Source organism: Conger conger, chromosome 2, assembly GCF_963514075.1.
Source record: "Conger conger chromosome 2, fConCon1.1, whole genome shotgun sequence".
In the NCBI taxonomy this organism is placed as follows: Eukaryota; Metazoa; Chordata; class Actinopteri; order Anguilliformes; family Congridae; genus Conger; species Conger conger.
The window spans coordinates 72,571,678-72,594,746 of NC_083761.1; the positions used below are offsets into that span (position 1 = coordinate 72,571,678).

Below are 23,069 nucleotides of genomic sequence, written 5' to 3' on the forward strand. Positions count from 1 at the left end.
TGTATATTATTAATAAAAAAGTGGAGGGTCCAGTTCCACTTTTGCGCTGACAGGCATGGGTCAACCCATATAGTTTCTGCCACACATACTCCCGTTTGCTACATCTTGCCTGGTTCTGTTTTCTCTACAGATTGATGGAACTGAGTAAGTGAAACTATTCTGTCTGCCTACAAATGAAAACAGCAACACTCTCCTCACAATGAGTAAGTGTGAAAAATCTTTTTCTGTAGTTCTTTTGGACTTTAATTCAATTTCAGAAATAATAAATGCTTTACAAACAAGCTACTTGTTACAATGTTGAAAAAATACTTTTTGTGTTTTTATTTAGTGGAAGAACCAATTGTAAATTGGGAGGAATGTGATGTCAGCTCTTGGTTGAAGTCCATAGGAGTGAAAGAGAACTACATTAAGAAAATGAATGAGGAGGAAGTTAGTGGGCACGTTCTCCTGGTACTAACAGAAGACTATTTGAAAGAAGAAATTGGAATAAAATCGGGGGAGGCTCAAATGATAATCCAAAAAAGGAATGAGCTGATCGAGTCTTCACGAGTGCAAGAACCTCAAAAAGCCTTGAAAAAGAGAAAAGGTGGAGATGAGAAGGAGCAGCAATTCATAGGCAGTCATGACACAGATGCTGGACCAACACAAGTCCCTCCAGATCCAGAGAATAAGTCACACCAGGAACAGTCAGTGAGTGTGTTATCTACAAAGAGGGACTGTAAACCACGGCCTGTAGCCAAAAAGGGTTCTGAATATACGTACCACAGCACAGTGTACTTCTGCCTGAATCTGGTGTTTCTGACCTTACCACACCATGTCCCTTGAAGGTAACATGTAAAATGTGTGCTGTTATCTGTTAACAAAAATCAGTTAAATGTGTTCTGTACAAACCTTGGGTTATTATTCATGGTTGCATGTCTACTATGTTTTAGCCTATTTCAGCAGTGACAGTTAAGCCTCCATGACCAAATCAGATTATACTGGTTCAGCTGGTTTAGTGGTGGTGTCATGGTCATCTTGTTGTATCTCACATTTTCTCAGACTTTTCGGCACACACACACACACACACACACACACATACACACACACACACGCACGCACAGATACTGTCCTGATGACAAATCTCAAGCTTAATTTCTTTCTCTTTTCTATCCACCAGCTTATTTACCTAAAATGTATTGCTGTGTTTGATTTGTAGAGAGTATTGTTAATTGTTTAGTTAATTATCCGGGAGATAAGTAAATTATCGAGGGGCGGCCCTTAGCGTAGTGGTTAAGGTAAATGACTGGGACACGTAAGGTCGGTGGTTCTTATCCCGGTGTAGCCGCAGTAAGATCCGCACAGCCATTGGGCCCTTGAGCAAGGCCCTTAACCCTGCATTGCTCCAGGGGAGGATTGTCTCCAGCTTAGTCTAATCAACTGTATGTCGCTCTGGATAAAAGCGTCTGCCAAATGGCAATAATGTAATGTAATGTACTACTGTGGTTCACGCCAAGCAAAATATCAGGCTTGCTATTGCAGTGCGAAGCGCATCCACCAGGTGGCCTAATTGTACACGGCCCGGTTCAGAAAGAGCTCTATAGCAGCCCTTTACCTGGGAGTCGGGTGTGAAGACAGTCTGGTCAATCAGCAGTGCTAATTGTTTAGTTAATTATCCGGGATAAAAGAAAACCAGGGCTGGATTTGGATGATCCCTGCCCTATACTTCTCTGAGCCTTGTCCACCATGTTGGGATGGAATAACTAAACCCTCCATTTGAATGACTGTGTGTGGTCGTGTAAAATGACTGTGTGTGGTTGTGTAAAATGGCTGTGTGTGGTTGTGTAAAATGGCTGTGTGTGGTTGTGTAAAATGGCTGTGTGTGCTTGTGTAAAATGGCTGTGTGTGGTTGTGTAAAATGGCTGTGTGTGGTTGTGTAAAATGGCTGTGTTGTGGTTGTGTAAAATGGCTGTGTGTGGTTGTGTAAAATGGCTGTGTGTGGTTGTGTAAAATGGCTGTGTGTGGTTGTGTAAAATGGCTGTGTTGTGGTTGTGTAAAATGGCTGTGTGTGCTTGTGTAAAATGGCTGTGTGTGCTTGTGTAAAATGGCTGTGTGTGGTTGTGTAAAATGGCTGTGTTGTGGTTGTGTAAAATGGCTGTGTGTGCTTGTGTAAAATGGCTGTGTGTGCTTGTGTAAAATGGCTGTGTGCTTGTGTAAAATGGCTGTGTGTGGTTGTGTTAAATGGCTGTGTGTGGTTGTGTAAAATGGCTGTGTGTGGTTGTGTAAAATGGCTGTGTGTGGTTGTGTAAAATGGCTGTGTGTGCTTGTGTAAAATGGCTGTGTGTGCTGGTGTAAAATGGCTGTGTGTGCTTGTGTAAAATGGCTGTGTGTGCTTGTGTAAAATGGCTGTGTGTGGTTGTGTAAAATGGCTGTGTGTGCTTGTGTAAAATGGCTGTGTGTGGTGTGTGGTGCGCCCCCTGCAGAGCGTGCACAAGCAGCAGCAGCTCCAGCACCAGCAGTTCCAGAGGCAGATGGAGGAAAAGCTGGACCTGCTCCAGAGGCAGCAGCTGGTGTTCCAGCCTCCCTCCGACCTCCTGCTGGACCCGGCGGACTTCCTGGACGTGGTGCGGGCGCGAGCCGAGAGCTCCAACAACAGCAGCCCCAGCCTCACCCCCCGGGCCTCCAACCACTCCGACCTGTCCGTGCACGAGCTGGGGCCCTCCGCCCCCGAGCAGGACGACGCAGGTAGCCTGCTCTGAATACCCTTTTCATTATTACTTCACTGACATGGTGCAATGTTTCAAGCACCTTAGCCACTAGGCTACTGGCTGCATCTTTTGCATGGGCGAGAGAGATTCCTCCTTTTTTTTTTACCCGCCCTCCTTGTTTATTTCTGTGAGTGTTCTGGCTCAAAATGGCTGCCATGCTTCACCTAGGTGGGTGCTAGACATTGGTTGGGGTTTAAGGCAAGTTCCCCCTCATCACTGTAAAGTGCTTTTGAGTATGAAAAGAGAGCTATATAGAAGCGTCTCTGTCAGTTGGTCTGGTGACATGGGGGATTGATATAAGAGTTGAGAGAGTCAGCCACACTATGGCATGCACCACTCTATCTCTCCACTAGATGGACTTTTGTTCCAGAGTTTGTGATTTTTGTTACTGTTATTTGTTCAGATTTTTATAAAACCTCTTAAGACGTAGCATTTACAAATATTCTCTGCCAGCCACATTCGCAGTGAAAACTATATCAGAAATGACCGTTCTGCTGCAAGCACAGGGCGTTTCTTAGCGAATTCATTTGAAAGCAGGTAATTTGTTGTGAATCAATGCGTCACTCGTGTCTGATCCCACTTTCTCTGTGTTCAGGAGATGAGGAGTCCAGTATTGTCCAAGTCGGAAACATCTCCTTCAGTCTGAATAACGTGCTGGGACGTGGTGCTGATGGAACCTTTGTGTACAGGTACGTTTCCACAGTGTGGAGCGAACCAAGAAAAACGTCAGAGTGGAGTAATTCCCATTTACCTCTGCAACGTGGTGTGATGACCTGCTCTGAGCCAGTGAGCTCTCTCGGATTAGATTTCGGCCAATCGCCCGTCTTCCCTCTGTGACGCAGGGGTCAGTTTGACAGCCGCCCCGTGGCGGTGAAGAGGATCCTCCTGGAATGCTTCAGCTTCGCCGACCGCGAGGTTCAGCTGCTGCGCGAGTCGGACGAGCACCCCAACGTCATCCGCTACTTCTGCACCGAGCGGGACCGGCAGTTCCAGTACATCGCCATCGAGCTGTGCGCCGCCACGCTGCGGGAGGTGAGGCTCGCCGTGTCCTGTGAGACCCCCCGCCGTGTACGGTGTGTCTGTGAGACCCCCCACCGTGTCTGTGAGACCCCCCGCCGTGTAGGGTGTGTCTGTGAGACCCCCCGCCGTGTACGGTGTGTCTGTGTGCCCCCCCACCGTGTCTGTGAGACCCCCCGCCGTGTACGGTGTGTCTGTGAGACCCCCCGCTGTGTACGGTGTGTCTGTGAGACCCCCCACCATGTCTGTGAGACCCCCCGCCGTGTACGGTGTGTCTGTGAGACCCCCCACCATGTCTGTGAGACCCCCCGCTGTGTACGGTGTGTCTGTGAGACCCCCCGCCGTGTACGGTGTGTCTGTGAGACCCCCCACCGTGTACGGCGTGTCTGTGAGACCCCCCGCCGTGTCTGTGAGACCCCCCACCGTGTCTGTGAGACCCCCCGCCGTGTACGCCGTGTCTGTGAGACCCCCCACCGTGTACGGTGTGTCTGTGAGACCCCCCACTGTGTACAGTGTGTCTGTGAGCCCCCCCACCGTGTCTGTGAGACCCCCCGCCGTGTACGGTTTGTCTGTGTGCCCCCCCACCGTGTACGCCGTGTCTGTGAGCCCCCCCACCGTGTACGCCGTGTCTGTGAGACCCCCCGCCGTGTACGCCGTGTCTGTGAGACCCCCCACTGTGTACAGTGTGTCTGTGAGCCCCCCCACCGTGTCTGTGAGACCCCCCCGCCGTGTCTGTGAGACCCCCCGCCGTGTCTGTGAGACCCCCCACCATGTACGGTGTGTCTGTGAGACCCCCCGCCGTGTACCGCGTGTCTGTGAAACCCCCCACCGTGTCTGTGAGACCCCCCACCGTGTACCGTGTGTCTGTGAGGCCCCCACCGTGTACGGCGCGTCTGTGAGACCCCCTGCTGTGTACGGCGCGTCTGTGAGACCCCCCACACGGCCAGTCCTGGGCCCATCCTGCCCTGGACCCGTCCTGCTCTGGTCACAGATTGAAGCGACTCTATATTTGGAGTCGGGGTGTAAATCTCCTCACCTCACAATGATTAGATTCGATTGCGATTCTTTAGGAAACGATTCAGTGCATCATGGAATCTCTCATTTCACCATGATTCGATTCGTTTGTTGGTATACAATTCATTTCATTACTAAATTATTTTTAAAAATGTGCTGAATACGCAAATGTGACTCATGACATTGATGTGCTTAGCATTCGTGGAATATACCATCTAAGTCTAAGTTTCTTATTGAAATTGTGTTTGTATTCGACCACAAAGCACACAGACGCGCACACTGCGTACTCTCCTGCGTCGCGGGACTGCGGTTCCTCGTGACGGGGCTTGGCTGACGCCAGCGGCTGTGATTGACAGGCGAGGTGACTGCGCTCTTTGTGCTTCTCTGGCAGTACGTGGAGCAGCCGGGCTTCCAGCGTCATGGCCTGGGACAGGTGGAGCTGCTGCAGCAGACCATGTCTGGGCTGGCACACCTGCACTCGCTGAGCATCGGTGAGCAACGGGGGCACCACTGCCGGGAGGGGACTGTAGCAACCAGCGCGTCACAACACGCCGTTACGTAGAAACCCAATGTTTGTATGGAATGGTTGTTGGGAGGCACACACGACAATGGGTATTGTAGTGTATAAGTAAACTGTCGCCCTCTTCTGGTCCGAAGTCCAACCTCCACTCTGCCTCTCACTTCCAGTAAAACAGTCCCCAAAGATACATTTTACCATCCATCAATCAGATTTATACCAGTGCAAATGATCCCAAACTGTTTGTAGTTCTACAAGTTTTGTAACATTTTCCAACTGCCTTTCATGGCATTACATTAATGGCATTTGGCAGATGCTCTTATCCAGGGCGTGATTAGACTAAGCAGGAGACAGTCCTCCCCTGGAGCAATGCAGGGTTAAGGGCCTTGCTCAAGGGCCCAACGGCTGTGCGGATCTTATTGTGGCTACACCGGGGATCGAACCACCGATCTTACGGATCATGTACCTTAACCACTATGCTGCAGGCCTTTCAAGTTCACAATACTCGCATATACCCCAAGCACATAACATGGTTCAATGTTAGGTGTTAATGTGCAATAGAAAAATGGCCATGTAATGAATGACGATTAATTGAGTGCCGTTCATTACATTTTATCCAAAGCAACGTACAAAATGGTGCATATCAGGGTCATAGAACAAACAACTGAACACGCCAGATAAGGTACAATTCACATATGATTGGTTGTAAGGCCGAGTACACAAGGTAGATAGGTAGATAGGCCTGATTAGTTTGTAACTACCATGCCAAGGCATCTACAATTTCAGGAACTACAGTACCGAGACAAATACAAATTCGAAAAGTCCTAGGTTAAGGTAGAAAATAGCGCACAGTTCCTCTTTCTGGTGGTGAAGTGTTGTGTGTGGCCCCTGCAGTGCACCGGGATCTGAAGCCACACAACATCCTGGTGTCCATGCCCAGCGCACACGGCCGCGTGCGGGCCATGATCTCAGACTTCGGCCTGTGTAAGAAGCTGGCTGTGGGCCGGCAGAGCTTCAGCAGGACGTCGGGCGTGCTGGGCACTGTGGGCTGGATCGCTCCCGAGGTCCTGAGCGAAGACTGCAAGGACAACCCGGTGACACAGCGCGTTACTCATGCCACATACACACACACACGCTCACCACACACGCTCACCACACACACACACGCCACATACACACACACACACTCACCACACACGCTCACCACACACACACGCTCACCACACACGTTCACCACACACACACGACACACAGGCAACACACACACACACGCACAGACATAGACACACACACACACACACAAACACACACACACACGCACGCGCAACTCACGCTCACCACACACACGCACGCTCACCACACACACACACACACACACACACACACTCACCACACACACACACACGCTCACCACACACACACACACACACACACACGCAACACACACACACGATCACCATACACACGCTCACCACACACACACACACACACACTCACCACACACACACACACACACGCAACACACACACATGAACGCCATACACATGCTCACCACACACACACACACACACACACACGCTCACCACACACACACACACACACACACACACACACACACACGCACACAAACACACACACACACACGCAACACACACACACGCGCTCACCACACACATGCAACAGACACACATACACATACACACACACACAGACACCTGCGCCACACACACGCACCACAAACACAACACACACAACACACACACGCACACACACACAGACACTAAGGCCACAACCCAGTGAGTGTGTTTACAGCACATAACACACACACCCTGACTGGAGACATAAAAAATACTAAGGATTGGTATCTGTTTCCTTAGAAATGCATTTACAGTCGGCTATTAATAAGAGAATTGGCGGAGGTCCAACAGTAGCCTACCGACAATAATCTGACAAACAAGCTACAAATGAGCAGTGTTCGGCTGAAAAGGCTCTGAATCTGTGATTGGCCAGGTGAGCCCATGAGCAGAAATGTCAGTGAACCACTGCTGCGGCTGCCATTGTGCGGCTGCCTGTTTCACTGGTCGCCAACTTCCTGGTCGCACTATGCCTTCAGCAAGTTTCGCTTCACAAAATTGACGTATTTTCAACTGACAAACGTGTTTCTCAACACTTTGCACCTCTGCTTTGTTATGTCAGAGGGAACACAGCCAATTCTGCTGGAATTCCCCCCCTAATTTTTTTTTTTCCCTTTGTTTCACATTATTGTTTTGGGTTTGACTCATGTTCATAACATTGAGGTAATAGAGGAAGAACTCAGAAAGTATCATCTGTGTCATTCATCTTTGAGAAATAAAGTCTCTCAAATGTCTAACTGAGACTGTAACGAGATTAACGAAGCTATATATGTCCGTTCTGGAGTGCCAATCCCGGTGGAAAAATATTTTTCTCTCTACCCTTGACAAAGGATAGAGATTTCCCTCCCATTGATAGTTCCTGTTTACAGTTGGGAGGAAGTTGTGCACACCTAAAGTGTGCCGTGCAGTCACTCTCTGCCAGACCAGGCATCTTGCGAAACATGCAAAACCTCTTTCGAGTCATAACAGATGGGACTGTGAGCTCGGTGAGATGGGCCCTCTGGTTAGAAAATTGAGTTAGTAGCACAATCTGAGGTTATTAAACAAATGATATCCATGAATGTGGCTTTTTTCAAGAACATTTCAAGGTATTTCCCTCGATACAGATATCTGTGGATATCAGCCGATGTTATCAGCTGAGCAATAGGCTACAAGGAAATATCATGATATTGTTTTCCTTCAAGAACCCATTAGTCCCATGTCCGAAAGAATTCTGCATTCTGGGGAAGCCTAAAAATCTTGTTTATTCTGACAACGCAGTTCTCCTAGGATAGCATGTCTTCTGGTTTGCCAGACTGTGTTCATCAGCTCATGTTTGTGAGCTGAGCAGAGCAGGGTCCGTGAGATACTGTGCATTGACCTGAACGGCCGCTGTGCTTGTGCAGACCTGTACAGTGGACATCTTCTCCGCGGGCTGTGTGTTTTACTACGTGGTCTCACACGGCTGCCACCCCTATGGCAAGGCCCTGCAGCGGCAAGCCAACATCCTCCAGGGAGCCTGCAGCCTGGAGCGGCTTCAGACAGGCCGACACGGTCAGACCCTCTCCTATCACGCTTCTCAGCTTTCTGACTGTGACACCCTGGATGGGAATGTGGTGCATGCTGGGCCATAAACCATACACACAGCTATGGAATGTTCTTGGTTTTTTTGTTCTTGTTTTTTGTAACAACAATCATTCTATTAGGTTTTCAGGTCTGTTTTTTTTTTTTGAGGTGATGTTTTGTCCCAGAGGTATTTTAATGTGGCCACTGAATTGGTTTACTACTGCATCAGGTATGACCAAAGAAAAAAACCAATACGCCAATTGTTATTGGCTTAAAAAACATTAGACAACTGTCTATACGGTTTATCGTCCAGCCATTCGAGAATGTATAGTGCATATTTAGTCAGCGAAACTGAATTTAGAGTTCTTTCCATTTGACTTGGTTGGGATTATGGAGTGAGAAGTGGCGTCTTGGTGGTGACTAACGCTGGTCCGTTGGCTCTGGTCTGTGCAGAAGGCATCGTGGCCACTGATCTCATACTGCAGATGCTGAGCATGGAGCCCCAGAAGAGACCATCTGCTAAGAGCGTGCTCAACCATCCCTTCTTCTGGAGCCTGGAGAAGCAACTGCAGTTCTTCCTGGTCTCTGTCTCTCTCGGCCTCTCTCTCTCTCTCTCTCTCTCTTTATCTCTCTGTCTCTCTCCATCTTATCTCTCTCTGTGGTTGATACACTGTGCTGCATGTACACTCACTGACCATCTCTGAACACAGAATGCATCAAATCTCTTAAGTAGATTGGCTACAACAGCTGAAGTCTAAAAAATAAGTCTAATAGATGCCTAATAAAGTTCTCAGTGAGTATACAGTGGGAGCAATAATTATTTGATCCCTTGCTGATTTTTTAGGTTTGCCCACTGACAAAGAATGGAACTGTGTTGAATTTTAGTCATACGTACATTTTAACATTGAAAGACAATATCACAAAATAATCCACAATAACAACATCATATAAATTTTATAAATGTATTATTGTATTTTTGCATGAAATAAGTTTTTGATCCCCTACCAATCAGCAATAATTCTGGCTCCCACAGACCAGTTAGTTTCCATTAAGAAGCACTCCTAATCTCAACTCATTACCCAAAACACCTGTGTCAACTCGTTACATCGTTATGTAGCTGTGTAAAAGACACCTGTCCACACAATCAATCAGATTCCAACATTTTCACCATGGCCAAGACAAAGGAGCTGTCTAAGGACATCAGGGACAAAATTGTAGACCTGCACAAGGCTGGGATGGGCTACAAGAAAATAAGCAAGCAGCTTGGTGAGAAGTGAACAACTGTTGGAGCAATGATTAGAAAATGGAAGTCCCCGCCAATCTCCCTCGGTCTGGAGCTCCACGCAAGATCTCACCTCATGGGATATCAATGATCATGAGAAAGGTCAGGGATCAGCCCAGTACTACACAGGAGGAGCTTGTTAATGACCTAAAGGCAGTTGGGACCACGGTCATGAAGAGAACCATCAGTAACACACTACACCATGAAGGATTAAAATCCTGCTGTGCGCCGAAGGTTCCTCTGCTGAAGAAGGCACATGTACAGGCCCGTCTGCAGTTTGCCAAAGAACACCTGGATGATCCAGAGGAGGCATGGGAGAAGGTGATGTGGTCAGATGAGACCAAAATAGAGCTATTTGGCATCAACTCGACTCGCCGTGTTTGGAGGAAGAGAAATGCTGAGTACAACCCCAACAACACCATCCCCACTGTGAAGCATGGAGGTGGAAACCTTATGCTTTGGGGGTGTTTCTCAGCTAAGAGGGTGGCCTGTAGCAGGGGGTGGCCTGTAGCATAGTGGTTACGGTAAATGACTGGGACACGAAAGGTTGGTGGTTCTAATCCCGGTGTAGCCACAATAAGATCCGCCCAGCCGTTGGGCCCTTGAGCAAGGCCCTTAACCCTGCATTGCTCCAGGGGAGGAGTATCTCCTGCTTAGTCTAATCAACTGTACGTCGCTCTGGATAAGAGCGTCTGCCAAATGCCAATAATGTAATGTAATGTAATGTTAGAGGACAGGACAACTTTACCGTATTGAGGGGAGGATGAATGGGGCCATGTACCAGGAAATTTTGGGCGACAACCTCCTTCCCTCAGTGAGAGCACTGAAAATGGGTCGTGGATGGGTCTTCCAACACGACAATGACCCAAAACATACGGCCAAGGCAACAAAGGAGTGGCTCAAAAAGAAGCATATTAAGGTCCTGGAATGGCCTAGCCAGTCTCCAGACCTTAATCCCATCGAAAATCTGTGGAGGGAGCTGAAGCTTCGAGTTGCCAAGCGACAGTCTCTGAACCTTAAGGATTTGGAGAGGATCTGCAAAGAGGAGTGGACCAAAATCCCTACCAAGATCTGTGCAAACCTGGTGAAAAACTACAACAAACATCTGACTATAAGGGTGGGGGTAGTGGGGAGAGCCAGTCGCGACTGAGACTAGTCCTGAGAGTGCAAACCCACAACGCGTATCGCTCAATTCCAAGACCAAAACAGAATAGAAAATATTCCCTACTCCCAAACAACGGGAGGAACAAAAGCTAACCTCTAGGCGATTCTTAATAAAGAAACAGAAATAAAGCCAACACAAACGGCTGAAGAAAATAAAGCGACCCTTAAAACACAGGGCGAGAATATCAACTGATAACTGTGCTTAAAGGCGAGCACAGAGTACACCAAAAGAAAGTACAATCTAGCACAAAACCGCTAGACAACCGGGGACAACGTCCCTCTACCCTGGCTCACACGAGCCCAAACAAAAGAAAAACCTTTTAGGAAGGCGCTGGTAACAAAATACCTAACCACACGCCTTCCTTACCTTAAATAGTAGTTGTGTAAATTGGTATAATACACACCAGCACAGTACCTGACTCTGAAACAACAAGAATCTACCTTGTGCTTTTACCGGCTGAATGTCACTCAAGCACTGAAGCCTAGTCAGGACTGGCTTTAAATGCTCTCATGGGAGGTAATTCCCCTGGCGCAAATGAGGAACAGGTGTTCCCAGTGATCCTCTGCCCTCTGATGGTCACAATAGGAATTACCCTCCCCATGACACTGACCTCTGTGCTTGCCAACAAAGGTTTCTCCTCCAAGTATTAAGTCCTATTGTTCTATGGATCAAATACTTATTTCATGTGAAAATATGATATTAAATTTATAAAATTTATATGATGTTGTTATTATGGATTATTTTGTGATATTCTGTCTCAATAATAAAATGTACGTATGATTAAAATTCTACACAGTTCCATTCTTTGTAAGTGGGCAAACCTACAAAATCAGCAAGGGATCAAATAATTATTGCTCCCACTGTATGTCTGACTCATTTGCATGTTGTGCTTAGTGAGAGTATGTCTGTCTCATTTCGTGTTGTGCTCAGTGAGTGTATGCCTGACTCATATGCATGTTGTGCTCAGTGAGTGTATGTCTAATTTAATGTTGTGCTCAGTGTGAGTATGTCTGACTCATTTGCATGTTGTGCTTAGTGAGAGTATGTCTGTCTCATTTCGTGTTGTGCTCAGTGAGAGTATGTCTGATTCATTTGCATGATGTGCTCAGTGAGAGTATGTCTGACTCATTTGTGTGTTGTGCTTAGTGAGAGTATGCCTGATTCATCTGCGTGTTGTGCTCAGTGAGAGTATGCCTGGCTTTTTAGCATGTTGTGCTCAGTGAGTGTATATCTGACTCATTAGCGTGTTGTGCTCAGTGAGTGTATGTCTGACTCTTTTGTGTGTTGTGTTCTGTGAGAATTTATCTGACTCTTTTGTGTTTTGTGCTCAGTGAGAGTATATCTGACTCATTTGTGTTTTGTGCTCAGTGAGAGTATGTCTGACTCATTTGTGTGTTGTGCTTAGTGAGAGTATGTCTGACTCATTTGTGTTTTGTGCTCAGTGAGAGTATGTCTGACTCATTTGTGTGTTGTGTGCTTCCTGCAGGACGTGAGTGACAGGATACAGAAGGAGCCGCTGGACGGACCAATCATCCGGCAGCTAGAGGGAGGGGAGCAGGCAGTGGTGCCGGGGGACTGGAAAGAGCACATCACCGTCGCCTTAAAGACCAGTAAGCGTTACTGCCGTTGATGCATTCTACGTTGTCCTATGGTACTATCACCACAGACTACTACGAAACAGTTTTTATGTAAAATTCTTCAATGTGACTGTGGTGATTCTGAATTTTTGATAGACGTGTCATTTGAAGTATTTTTTGTTGTTTGTTAATGACTTTCAATTATGTTTTGTTCCCGGTAGATCTGCACAAGTCTCGTCGATATGAAGGCAGACCAGTCCAAGATCTCATCCGAGCCATCAGGAATAAGGCAGGTTTCATGTGCTGACTGCAGTGTGTAGTGTGACTGTAGTGTGACTGTAGTGTGTAGTGGACTGTGTTATAATAAGAGATGTGGAACGGGCTGTGAGTTGCATACTTCTTCCCCATTGGGGTTTACACGCGACCTCCATGCATGTGCTTGGTTCTGCTCTTTGAGAAGACAGTGTTGAGCGGTGCACTGATACACCTTCCCCATCCTCCATCTTGTTTCTCCCAACAGAAGCACCACTACTGGGAGCTGCCCGCAGACGTGCAGGAGACGCTGGGCTCCATCCCCGATGAGTTTGTGTCCTACTTCACCTCCCGCTTCCCCCACCTGCTGCAGCACACCTACAGGGCCATGCATACCTGCGCACATGAGCGCCTCTTCATGCCTTACTACCACTGCAGAGGGACCCCGACAGAAGCCATGCCAGCCCCCACACTCAACCAGCCTGCCCCCACACTAACCCAACCTGCCCCCACACAAACCATGCCTGCCACCACACTAACCCAGCCTGCCCCCACACAAACCATGCCAGCCCCCACACTAACCCAGCCTGTCCCAACACAAACCATGCCTTCATCCACAGAAACCATGCCTGCCACCACACAAACCCAGCCTGCCCCCACACTAACCCAGCCTGCCCCCACACTAACCCAGCCTGCCCCCACACAAACCATGCCTGCCACCACACTAACCCAGCCTGCCACCACACAAACCCAGCCTGTCCCAACACAAACCATGCCTGCCCCCACACAAACCCAGCCTGTCCCAACAGAAATCCAGCCTGCCCCAACAGAAACCGTGCCTCCCCCCAAACAAACCCAGCCTGCCCCAACACAATCCCAGCCTTCATCTACAGAAGCCATGCCAGCCCCCATACTAACCCAGCCTGCCCCACACAAACCATGCCTGCCACCACACTAACCCAGCCTGTCCCCACACAAACCATGCCTTCATCCACAGAAACCATGCCTGCCACCACACTAACCCAGCCTGTCCCAACACAATCCCAGCCTTCATCTACACAAACCATGCCTGCCACCACACTAACCCAGCCTGCCCCCACACAAACCATGCCAGCCCCCACACTAACCCAGCCTGTCCCAACACAAACCATGCCTTCATCCACAGAAACCATGCCTGCCACCACACTAACCCAGCCTGTCCCAACACAATCCCAGCCTTCATCTACACAAACCATGCCTGCCACCACACTAACCCAGCCTGCCCCCACACAAACCATGCCTGCCCCCACACAAACCCAGCCTGTCCCAACAGAAACCACGCCTCTCCCCTTACAAAACCCGCTTCTCCTTGCACAAGCCCCTCCTCCCCAAAGACCAGCCCAGACTGCTCTAACAGAAACCCTGCCTTCCCTTGCACAAGCCCCACCTCTCTCTGTACAAACTCTGCCTCCCCCCAGTCCAGCCCTGCTTCCCTCCAGCCCAGCCCTGCCTCCCCCCACCCCAGCCCAGCGCTGGCCGTCCAGGAGGCCCGGAGAACGGACTCCGTGTGAGAGACGGGCGGGTGATGGGGTCGGTCCGTGGCCGCGGCTTTTCGCATTTTCTTGCCTTAAGAGGTGAACGCATTCCAGGGCTGGCCGCCTTCCCCCGCACCGGTGGGTGAAGAACCTGCAGCGCTCGGACCTCGCCTCCGGGGGGCGCCTCCCCTTCCCAAGTGCCTTCGCTGCGTCACTGTGGAGCCGGGAAACGGCACTGCCTAGAAGAGCTTGCGAGCCCTGTGCTTTCAACGAGTATCACATGGGTCCAGGCGTACCTTTCATTTCTCAAATGGTCTATATTTTAACTTGTGGGTGGACGTGTGAAGCTGGGGCCTGCAGCTGTTGTGTGCGATTCTCAGTGTTTCTTAGCGAGTGTTATGGGTGTGTCGCATTGATTCTGATAAAGGATGATGCGCTGTGGCCAAAGTTCCTTATCCTCTCGACACTGCCCCTGCGTTCACCTGTGGGACTCCAGTGGGAGTGCTTACCGTCCGCGTGGCCAATACCTTTAACCTGCCTGGAATCTGAGGCATTTTATGGTACAGGGAGTGTTGTGAGGTTTAAATTCCAATGGTGACCAATTTATTATTGGGTAACTCTTTTGTTTATTGTTTGTTTTTTTGTTTCGTTTTTTAGATTTTGGGCAGATTTAAAAATCGCCCTCACCTTGTAATAGATTTTCACTTTCAAGTTTTTTGTTTTTTTTGCAAGTGATTTTGTAATGGATTTCAATTTTTGGATTTGCTTTTCAAATGCTATTAGAATGTGTCAGATGTTTTTAGTGGTGTTAAGTAAATTTTTTACGTTCCCCCAAACATTACATGCAAACTGCTGAGATCGAAATAAATGATAATGATAATTATAATTTGGGGAATGGGGGTATTTGTTGTGCTTGTAAAATTGTACCGCCATTAAGGCACAATTTGCGTTTTTGGAATCGGAAGAAAACCACCGCACATGGGACAGGCTATTATGCCCGCGACGATAAACAGCCCTGTGAATGCCACAGTACAACGTGTTCAGCCTCACACTGTGAATTCCAGGCATTTACCCACCCACGGTAATGCAGTGTGTCTGCTTGAAACCACTGAAGAAGAAAGGATGCCTTCCTTTGAGGTCATGGGTGTAGATCAGTGTGACGATTCCACTGGTCTTTGAGGATGAAAAAGGAAAAGTTGAGAAGTAGTTTTACAGGGGAGCTAAAGTAAGCTGGATGAATTTTTGGCTTGCAGAAAAAAAAAACTTATTGGTTAGTTTGTCCAAAGGGACACTCATTAGGATGTTTTAAGTTCTGAATGACCCTCCCAGATGAGGTAAGGACCAAATACCTGGCAACAGCTCCAATATATACCACCACCCAGGAAGTGGTGGGAGCACTGTAGCGCAGCCGGTCCTATGGGAGTTGTAAAAGCATCACTCCCAGTGACCTTTGTTGCAGAGCATGCTTTAAAACGGCCTGCATATGAGAATAAAATACCCACAGAAATGTCTTCAGTACTCCTGAGACAGCCTGAGATATGAATCGGAAGTTGCAAGGAAAGCCAAGAAAATTAGTCCGAGAACATCATTTTGTTGCAGACAGTCACATGACCCTGAACAAAATGTGCGAGGAGTCCCCTCTACGGAACTCTGCTGTGACTCACAAATTATCCCCAGATTAAAAAATACAGTTTGCACAGAAAATTATTGAATTTATTGAACAGCATCCACTAGGTACCTCTTGACATATGTATTGATTAGTGAGGAGTTTGATAGGCAGTATGTTACCAAAATTTGTGACTAGTTTGCAGGAAGGCATTGATCATTCTTCTGTTTCCACTCACCTCATTCTGTATGTGGCTTTGACCATTGATCTCAACCGGTTTTCATGCATTTCACTGGATTAACAAGCGTGCCGATTATAGGAGTAATCAATTATCACATAGCTTCTTTGTATCTTGTTAGGCGGATTAAATCATAAATTCAAGTTATCTGTTCAAAATACATCTAAATCAAAGTAACTTACACTTATCAAAAAAGATACACCACTCTGTTATCTACCCTATCTAACCACCAAAAACAAAACCTGCGCTTCACGTTGTTCATGATCTACACATTGCAGATCTTTTCTAGTCTGTTCTCCCAGTATGTGAGGAGAAACAAGTCTACATGTATCCGCAAATAATATTGATAAATGTGCACAATTTCATAATGCAAATAAAAATAAATGTAGCTAATGAGCTACTAAAGGAGAGCTGGCTATATGTGATGGTACTTGGTATTTTGTGAATTAATCGTATTGATACTCAAGGAAGAATCAGGGGAAATGTACTCTCCGCCTCTGCTTAGTGATTAAAACAGATTTTCTAAATTGTATTAATCATTTAGCCTAATCTCTGTAACAGAATGTGAAGATGTGTGTTCGTTGGCACGCTTGTTAATCAATGAAAATGAATGAAAACTTGTTGAGATGAACTATTAGTTTTAAGGAAAGGTTTGTGCCCCACAAATGTTTAGCTCACCAGACACCACTGATCCTGATCATGCATGTCAACAAAACACAGGTAACTCAGAGTAAATAGGATGGCAGATTCAGTTGGAGTCATCATTAAGCGAACAAGCCTCAACAAACATCTTTTCATACACTTGAGCGAGAAGACAAACAAGTTCCTTATGCATCATTCATCCATTAGTCACTGAAGAGGTTTTTATGGAGTGATGTGCAGCTGAGCACTGTAGCCATAGGCCTCCTCCATGAAGACGTGCTTTTTCAGAACCGTTTCGGAGTAGACGATTACCACAAATTTTGGAGCTTGTGTGTAAGCCAACGTTACGAGTATGACGTGCCTGAGCCTCAAAGTGTTTTATCTAAAGTTCGATCTAAAGAGGTGACTATAGTCATCTTAAAATGACATCTCATTATGGATTCCTTGACTTCATTTTCATGTTGACAAACGGCAATAACAGACTCCATTGGCAATCAAAAGCCTCGAATCAGGATGACATTCTGAAAGATCTTACACCTGTACTAAGGACGTGATTGAATATACCTGGCTAATCAGAAACAGCTGACCAAGCCAACTGTCCAAAATGTTTTGTTCTCTAAAATGAGGGACTGTAATTCCAACAGGATCACCCAATATGGATGTAAATACCCTCAATTTAAAGGTGACATTCTGGATTTTAAAGTCATTTTAATTGATTTATTTCAAATCCAATGTGCTGGAGTACAAGAGCTAAAAGAACAGAAATTGTATCAAATTTTCCAGTGTACAAACTTTGCATTTTTTTATTAAACATAATTACATTGCATTTTGTGTCTGATGTTTTCTATTAGAAGTGCCCATTTTAACAATATTGCTTTGTGTGCTAATGAAGCCATTTTGGACAGTGGCTATGTTTTACCAGAATTATGTGTAGTTTTGTTTGTTTATGGAGCTTTTGAATTGGTTGCTGATAACTAGGTTTATTATCATGAATAAACATCAAACAATGCAAGAACTGGCACTGCCACCAAGGAGTGGCAGAGGAGGAAATTCTTCTAAAATTATATCAACACGTGTCCCTTGAAGGTAACATGTAAAATGTGTGCTGTTCTCTGTTAACGAAAATCAATTAAATGTGTTCTGTACAAACCTTGGGTTATTATTCATGGTTGCATATCTACTATGTTTTTGCCTGTGACAGTTAAGCCTCCATGACCAAATCAGATTATACTGGTTCAGCTGGTTTAGTGGTGGTGTCATGATCATCTTGTTGTATCACACATTTTCTCATACTTTTCGGCACACACACACACACGCACACATGCATGCACACACACATGCACGCACGCACGCACACGTGCAGATACTGTCCTGATGACAAATCTCAAGCTTAATTGCTTTATTTTTTCTATCCACCAGCTTATATACCTAAAATGTATTGCTGTGTTTGATTTGTAGTGATCCGGGAGATAATTAAATTATCGAGGGGCGGCCTGTAGCGTAGTGGTTAATTAAGGTAAACATTTTACATTTTACATTTCAGTCATTTGGCAGATGCTTTTAATCCAAAGCGACTTACAAGTGCATAGGTTCTACCCTAAGTCAAAGCATCACATCCAGAAACTAGCAAAATACACATGAAATGCTGTTCTAAACATAGTTGTCATCAAAAGCATTTTTTTTATTTTTTTATTTTTTTATTTTTTTAGTTTTTTTGGGGGGGGGTTAGACAAGGATAGGGATATCAGAAAGGAGGGGCAGGGGAAATCAGGAGGGAGGACTAAGGTAGAGTTTGAAAAGGTGGGTTTTGAGTCTGCGTCGAAATAGGGGGAGGGATTCTGCTGTTCTGACAGTGGTAGGCAAGTCATTCCACCACTGAGGAACCAGAACGGAAAACAGGCGTGAATGTGCAGCTTGACCGCCAGGTGCACGTAGAGATGGAACCGTAAGGCGACCAGAGCTGGCAGACCGGAGTGGTCTAGCTGGGGAGTAGGGAGTGATCAAGGATTGTATGTAAGGTGGGGCAGTCCCCTTAGCAGCCTGAAATGCCAACACTAGGGCCTTGAAACAGATGCGTGCGGCAATAGGAAGCCAGTGAAGGCCAATGAGAAGCGGGGTGACATGAGCCGACCTGGGCTGACTGGTGATCAGGCGGGCCGCAGCATTCTGGACCAGCTGGAGGGGCTTGATGGCACACACTGGGAGACTGGCTAGGAGGGAGTTGCAGTAATCCAGGCGGGAAATGACGAGCGCCTGGACTAGGAGCTGAGTGGCTTTCTCAGTCAGGAGATGACGGATACGGCGTATATTATACAGAAAGAACCTGCAGGTTCTGGCAGTGGAGGATACTTGCGGAGCCAGGGTGAGGCAGTTATCAAGAGTCACCCCAAGATTCTTTGCCGTACGGGAGGAGGAAACTACAAGGTCCTCAACAGTCAATGAAAGGTCGATTGACGGAGAGGACTTAGCAGGGATGTAGAGAAGCTCAGTTTTGGCAAGGTTGAGCTTCAGGTGATGGGAAGTCATCCACGCAGAGATATCAGCCAAGCAGGCAGAGATTCGTGTGGTGATTTGGGTGTCGGGGGGGAAGGAAATGAAGAGTTGGGTGTCATCAGCATAGGAATGATAAGAAAAGCCGTGGGAAGAGATAACAGAACCAAGAGACATGGTGTATAGCGAGAAGAGGAGAGGCCCAAGAACCGAGCCCTGCGGGACTCCAGTTCGTAGGGGGTGAGGGTCGGAGACTGAGCCCCTCCAAGTCACCTGGTAGGAGCGACCAGAGAGGTAGGAGGAAAACCAAGCGAGTGCAGAACCTGTGACACCCATCCCAGACAGCGATGAGAGCAGAATCTCATGGTTGACTGTATCGAAGGCGGCCGACAGGTCGAGGAAGATGAGGACAGAGGAGAGGGATTTGGCTTTAGCAGAGTGGAGTGCCTCAGTGACTGCGAGCAGGGTGGTTTCAGTGGAGTGGCCACTCTTGAAGCCAGACTGGTTGGGGTCATGGAGATTGTTCTGGAGAAGATAAGTGGACAGTTGGGAGCAGACCGCCCATTCCAGAGTTTTAGCGAGAAAGGGAAGAAGAGAGACAGGCCGGTAGTTGTTCAGGGCAGAGGGGTCAAGAGTAGGTTTTTTGAGCAGGGGAGTGACTCTGGCCCTCTTCAGGGAAGAGGGCATGGTGCCGGAAGAGAGGGAGGTGTTGATTAGAGAGGAGAGAAAAGGGAGAATGTCATTAGATATAGATTGTAGGAGGGGAGAGGGGATGGGGTCAAGAGGACAGGTGGTCGGGCGGTGGGAAGTAAGGAGTTTCAGTGTGTCGGCGTCAGAGAGGGGAGAAAAGGAGGTTAGGGAGTTGGGGAGGGTAGGAGGGTCAGCAGGGGTGGAGGGTTGGGAGAAGGAATTGCGAATAGCATCGACCTTCTTTTCAAAGAAGGAGACAAAGTCATAAGGTGTGAGTGATGAGGGGGGTGGGGGGGGAAGGGGGGCCAGAAGAGAGGAGAAAGTTGAAAACAGTTTGCGGGGATTAGAGGCGGCCGCGTTAATTTTCGAGTGAAAGAAGGAAGATTTAGCTAGAGAGACAGAGGAATGGAAAGATGATAAGACGGCATGGAAGGAAGCCATATCACTGGGGAGACAGGACCTTTTCCATTTTCTCTCCGCCGCCCGCAGTTCGGTTCGGACAGCTCATAGAGCATCAGAAAGCCAAGGACTGGGGGGGGAGGCCCGAGCTAGTTTGGTGGTGAGGGGACACAGAGAGTCAAAGGAAGATGAGAGGGAGGACATGAGAGTTGTAGCCGCATCATCGGGAGACAGTCGAGAGAAAGACTCCGCGGATGGTAGGGAGGAGAGGATTGTAGATGAGAGGGTGGAGGAAGACAGGTGGCGTAGGTTCCGTCGACAGGTGACAGTGGATGGTGGGAGAGATAGATGGGTGTAAGAGGAGAGTGGAAGAGAGAAAGAGATGAAGGAGTGGTCAGATATATGGAGTGGTGTGACAGAGAGGTTGGTTGTTGTGCAGCTCCTTGTGAAGATGAGGTCAAGAAGGTTGCCTGCTTTGTGGGTGGGAGGGGAAAGAGTGAGGGTAAGGTCAAAAGAAGAGAGGAGGGAGAGAAAGGTAGACTGGGTGGACTAAGGTAAGGTAAACGTAAGGTCGGTGGTTCTAATCCCGGTGTAGCCACAATAAGATCCCCACAGCTGTTGGGCCCTTGAGCAAGGCCCTTAACCCTGCATTGCTCCAGAGGAGGATTGTCTCCTGCTTAGTCTAATCAACTGAATGCCAATAATGTAATGTAATGTAATGTACGACTGTTCACACCGAGCAAAATATCTGGCTTGCTGCTGCAGTGCGAAGAGCGTTGAAGAATTGTACACGGCCCGGTTCAGAAAGAGCTCTATAGCAGGAATCATCAACTCACAGTCCTTGAGGGAGGAGAACTGCTTTTCCTGCCTCCCTTTACCTGGGAGTTGGGTGTGAAGACAGTCTGGCCAATCAGCAGTGCTAATTATTTAGTCAATTATCCAGGAGAAAAGAAAACCAGGGCTGGATTTGGATGATCCCCGCCCTATACTGCTCTGAGCCTTGTCCACCATGTTGGGATGGAATGACTAAACCCTCTATTTGAATGGCTGTGTTGTGGTTGTGTAAAATGGCTATGTGTGGTTGTGTAAAATGACTGTGTGTGGTTGTGTAAAATGACTGTGTGTGGTTGTGTAAAATGGCTGTGTGTGGTTGTGTAAAATGGCTGTGTGTGGTTGTGTAAAATGGCTGTGTTGTGGTTGTGTAAAATGGCTGTGTGTGCTTGTGTAAAATGGCTGTGTGTGCTTGTGTAAAATGGCTGTGTGTGCTTGTGTAAAATGGCTGTGTGTGCGGTTGTGTAAAACGGCTGTGTGTGGTTGTGTAAAACGGCTGTGTGTGCTTGTGTAAAATGGCTGTGTGTGCTTGTGTAAAATGGCTGTGTGTGCTTGTGTAAAATGGCTGTGTGTGCTTGTGTAAAATGGCTGTGTGTGGTTGTGTAAAATGGCTGTGTGTGGTTGTGCAAAATGGCTGTGTGCTTGTGTAAAATGGCTGTGTGTGCTTGTGTAAAATGGCTGTGTGTGGTGTGTGGTGCGCCCCCTGCAGAGCGTGCACAAGCAGCAGCAGCTCCAGCACCAGCAGTTCCAGAGGCAGATGGAGGAAAAGCTGGACCTGCTCCAGAGGCAGCAGCTGGTGTTCCAGCCTCCCTCCGACCTCCCGCTGGACCTGGCGGACCAGTTGCTGATCAGATGATAAGGTACAATTCACAAATGATTGGTTGTAAGGCCGAATACACAAGGTAGATAGGTAGATAGGCCTGATTAGTCTGTAACTACCATGCCAAGGCATCTACAATTTCAGGAACTACAGTACCGAGACGAATACAAATTCCGAAAGTCCTAGGTTAAGGTAGAAAATAGCGCACAGTTCCTCTTTCTGGTGGTGAAGTGTTGTGTGTGGCCCCTGCAGTGCACCGGGATCTGAAGCCACACAACATCCTGGTGTCCATGCCCAGCGCACACGGCCGCGTGCGGGCCATGATCTCAGACTTCGGCCTGTGTAAGAAGCTGGCCGTGGGCCGGCACAGCTTCAGCAGGAGGTCGGGCGTGCCGGGCACTGAGGGCTGGATCGCTCCCGAGGTCCTGAGCGAAGACTGCAAGGACAACCCGGTGAGTGTGTTCACAGCGCGTTACTCACGCCACATACACACACACACACACACACAGACATAGACACACACACACACACAAACACACACACACACACACACATACACACACTCACCACACACACACACACACACAAGCACCCCACCCACACACACCCCACACACACGCACACCACACAAACACACACGCACACACACACACACACACACACACACAAGCACACGCACACACACACACACGCCACACACACAGACACTAGGGCCACACCCTAGTGAGTATGTTTACAGCACATAACACACACACCCTGACTGGAAACATAAAAAATAGTAAGGATTGGTATCTGTTTCTTTAGAAATGCATTTACAGTAGGCTATTAATAAGAGAATTGGGCGGAGGTCCAACAGTGGCCTACCAACAATAATCTGACAAACAAGCTGCAAATGAGCAGTGTTCGGCTGAAAACGCTCTGAATCTGTGATTGGCCAGGTGAGCCCATGAGCAGAAATGTCAGTGAACCACTGCTGCGGCTGCCATTGTGCGGTTGCCTGTTTCACCGGTCGCCCACTTTTTGGTCGCCTACTTCCCCGCACTCTGCCTTCAGCAAGTATCGCTTCACAAAACTGATGTATTTTCAACT

General features: G+C 47.7%; 1 protein-coding gene across 1 annotated transcript; it reads left to right on the forward strand.

Moving 5' to 3' along the window:
- Positions 1-414: 414 nt before the first annotated feature.
- LOC133121309 (serine/threonine-protein kinase/endoribonuclease IRE1-like) lies at positions 415-22,016 on the forward strand. Its single transcript, XM_061230511.1, has 14 exons — positions 415-429; positions 2,463-2,724; positions 3,346-3,436; positions 3,590-3,779; positions 5,170-5,269; positions 6,190-6,389; positions 8,315-8,462; positions 8,928-9,055; positions 12,408-12,531; positions 12,720-12,787; positions 13,019-13,213; positions 14,208-14,296; positions 14,379-14,556; positions 21,870-22,016. The coding sequence occupies exons 1-14, from the start codon at positions 415-417 to the stop codon at positions 22,014-22,016; spliced, it is 1,935 nt and encodes a 644-aa protein (XP_061086495.1).
- Positions 22,017-23,069: the final 1,053 nt, after the last annotated feature.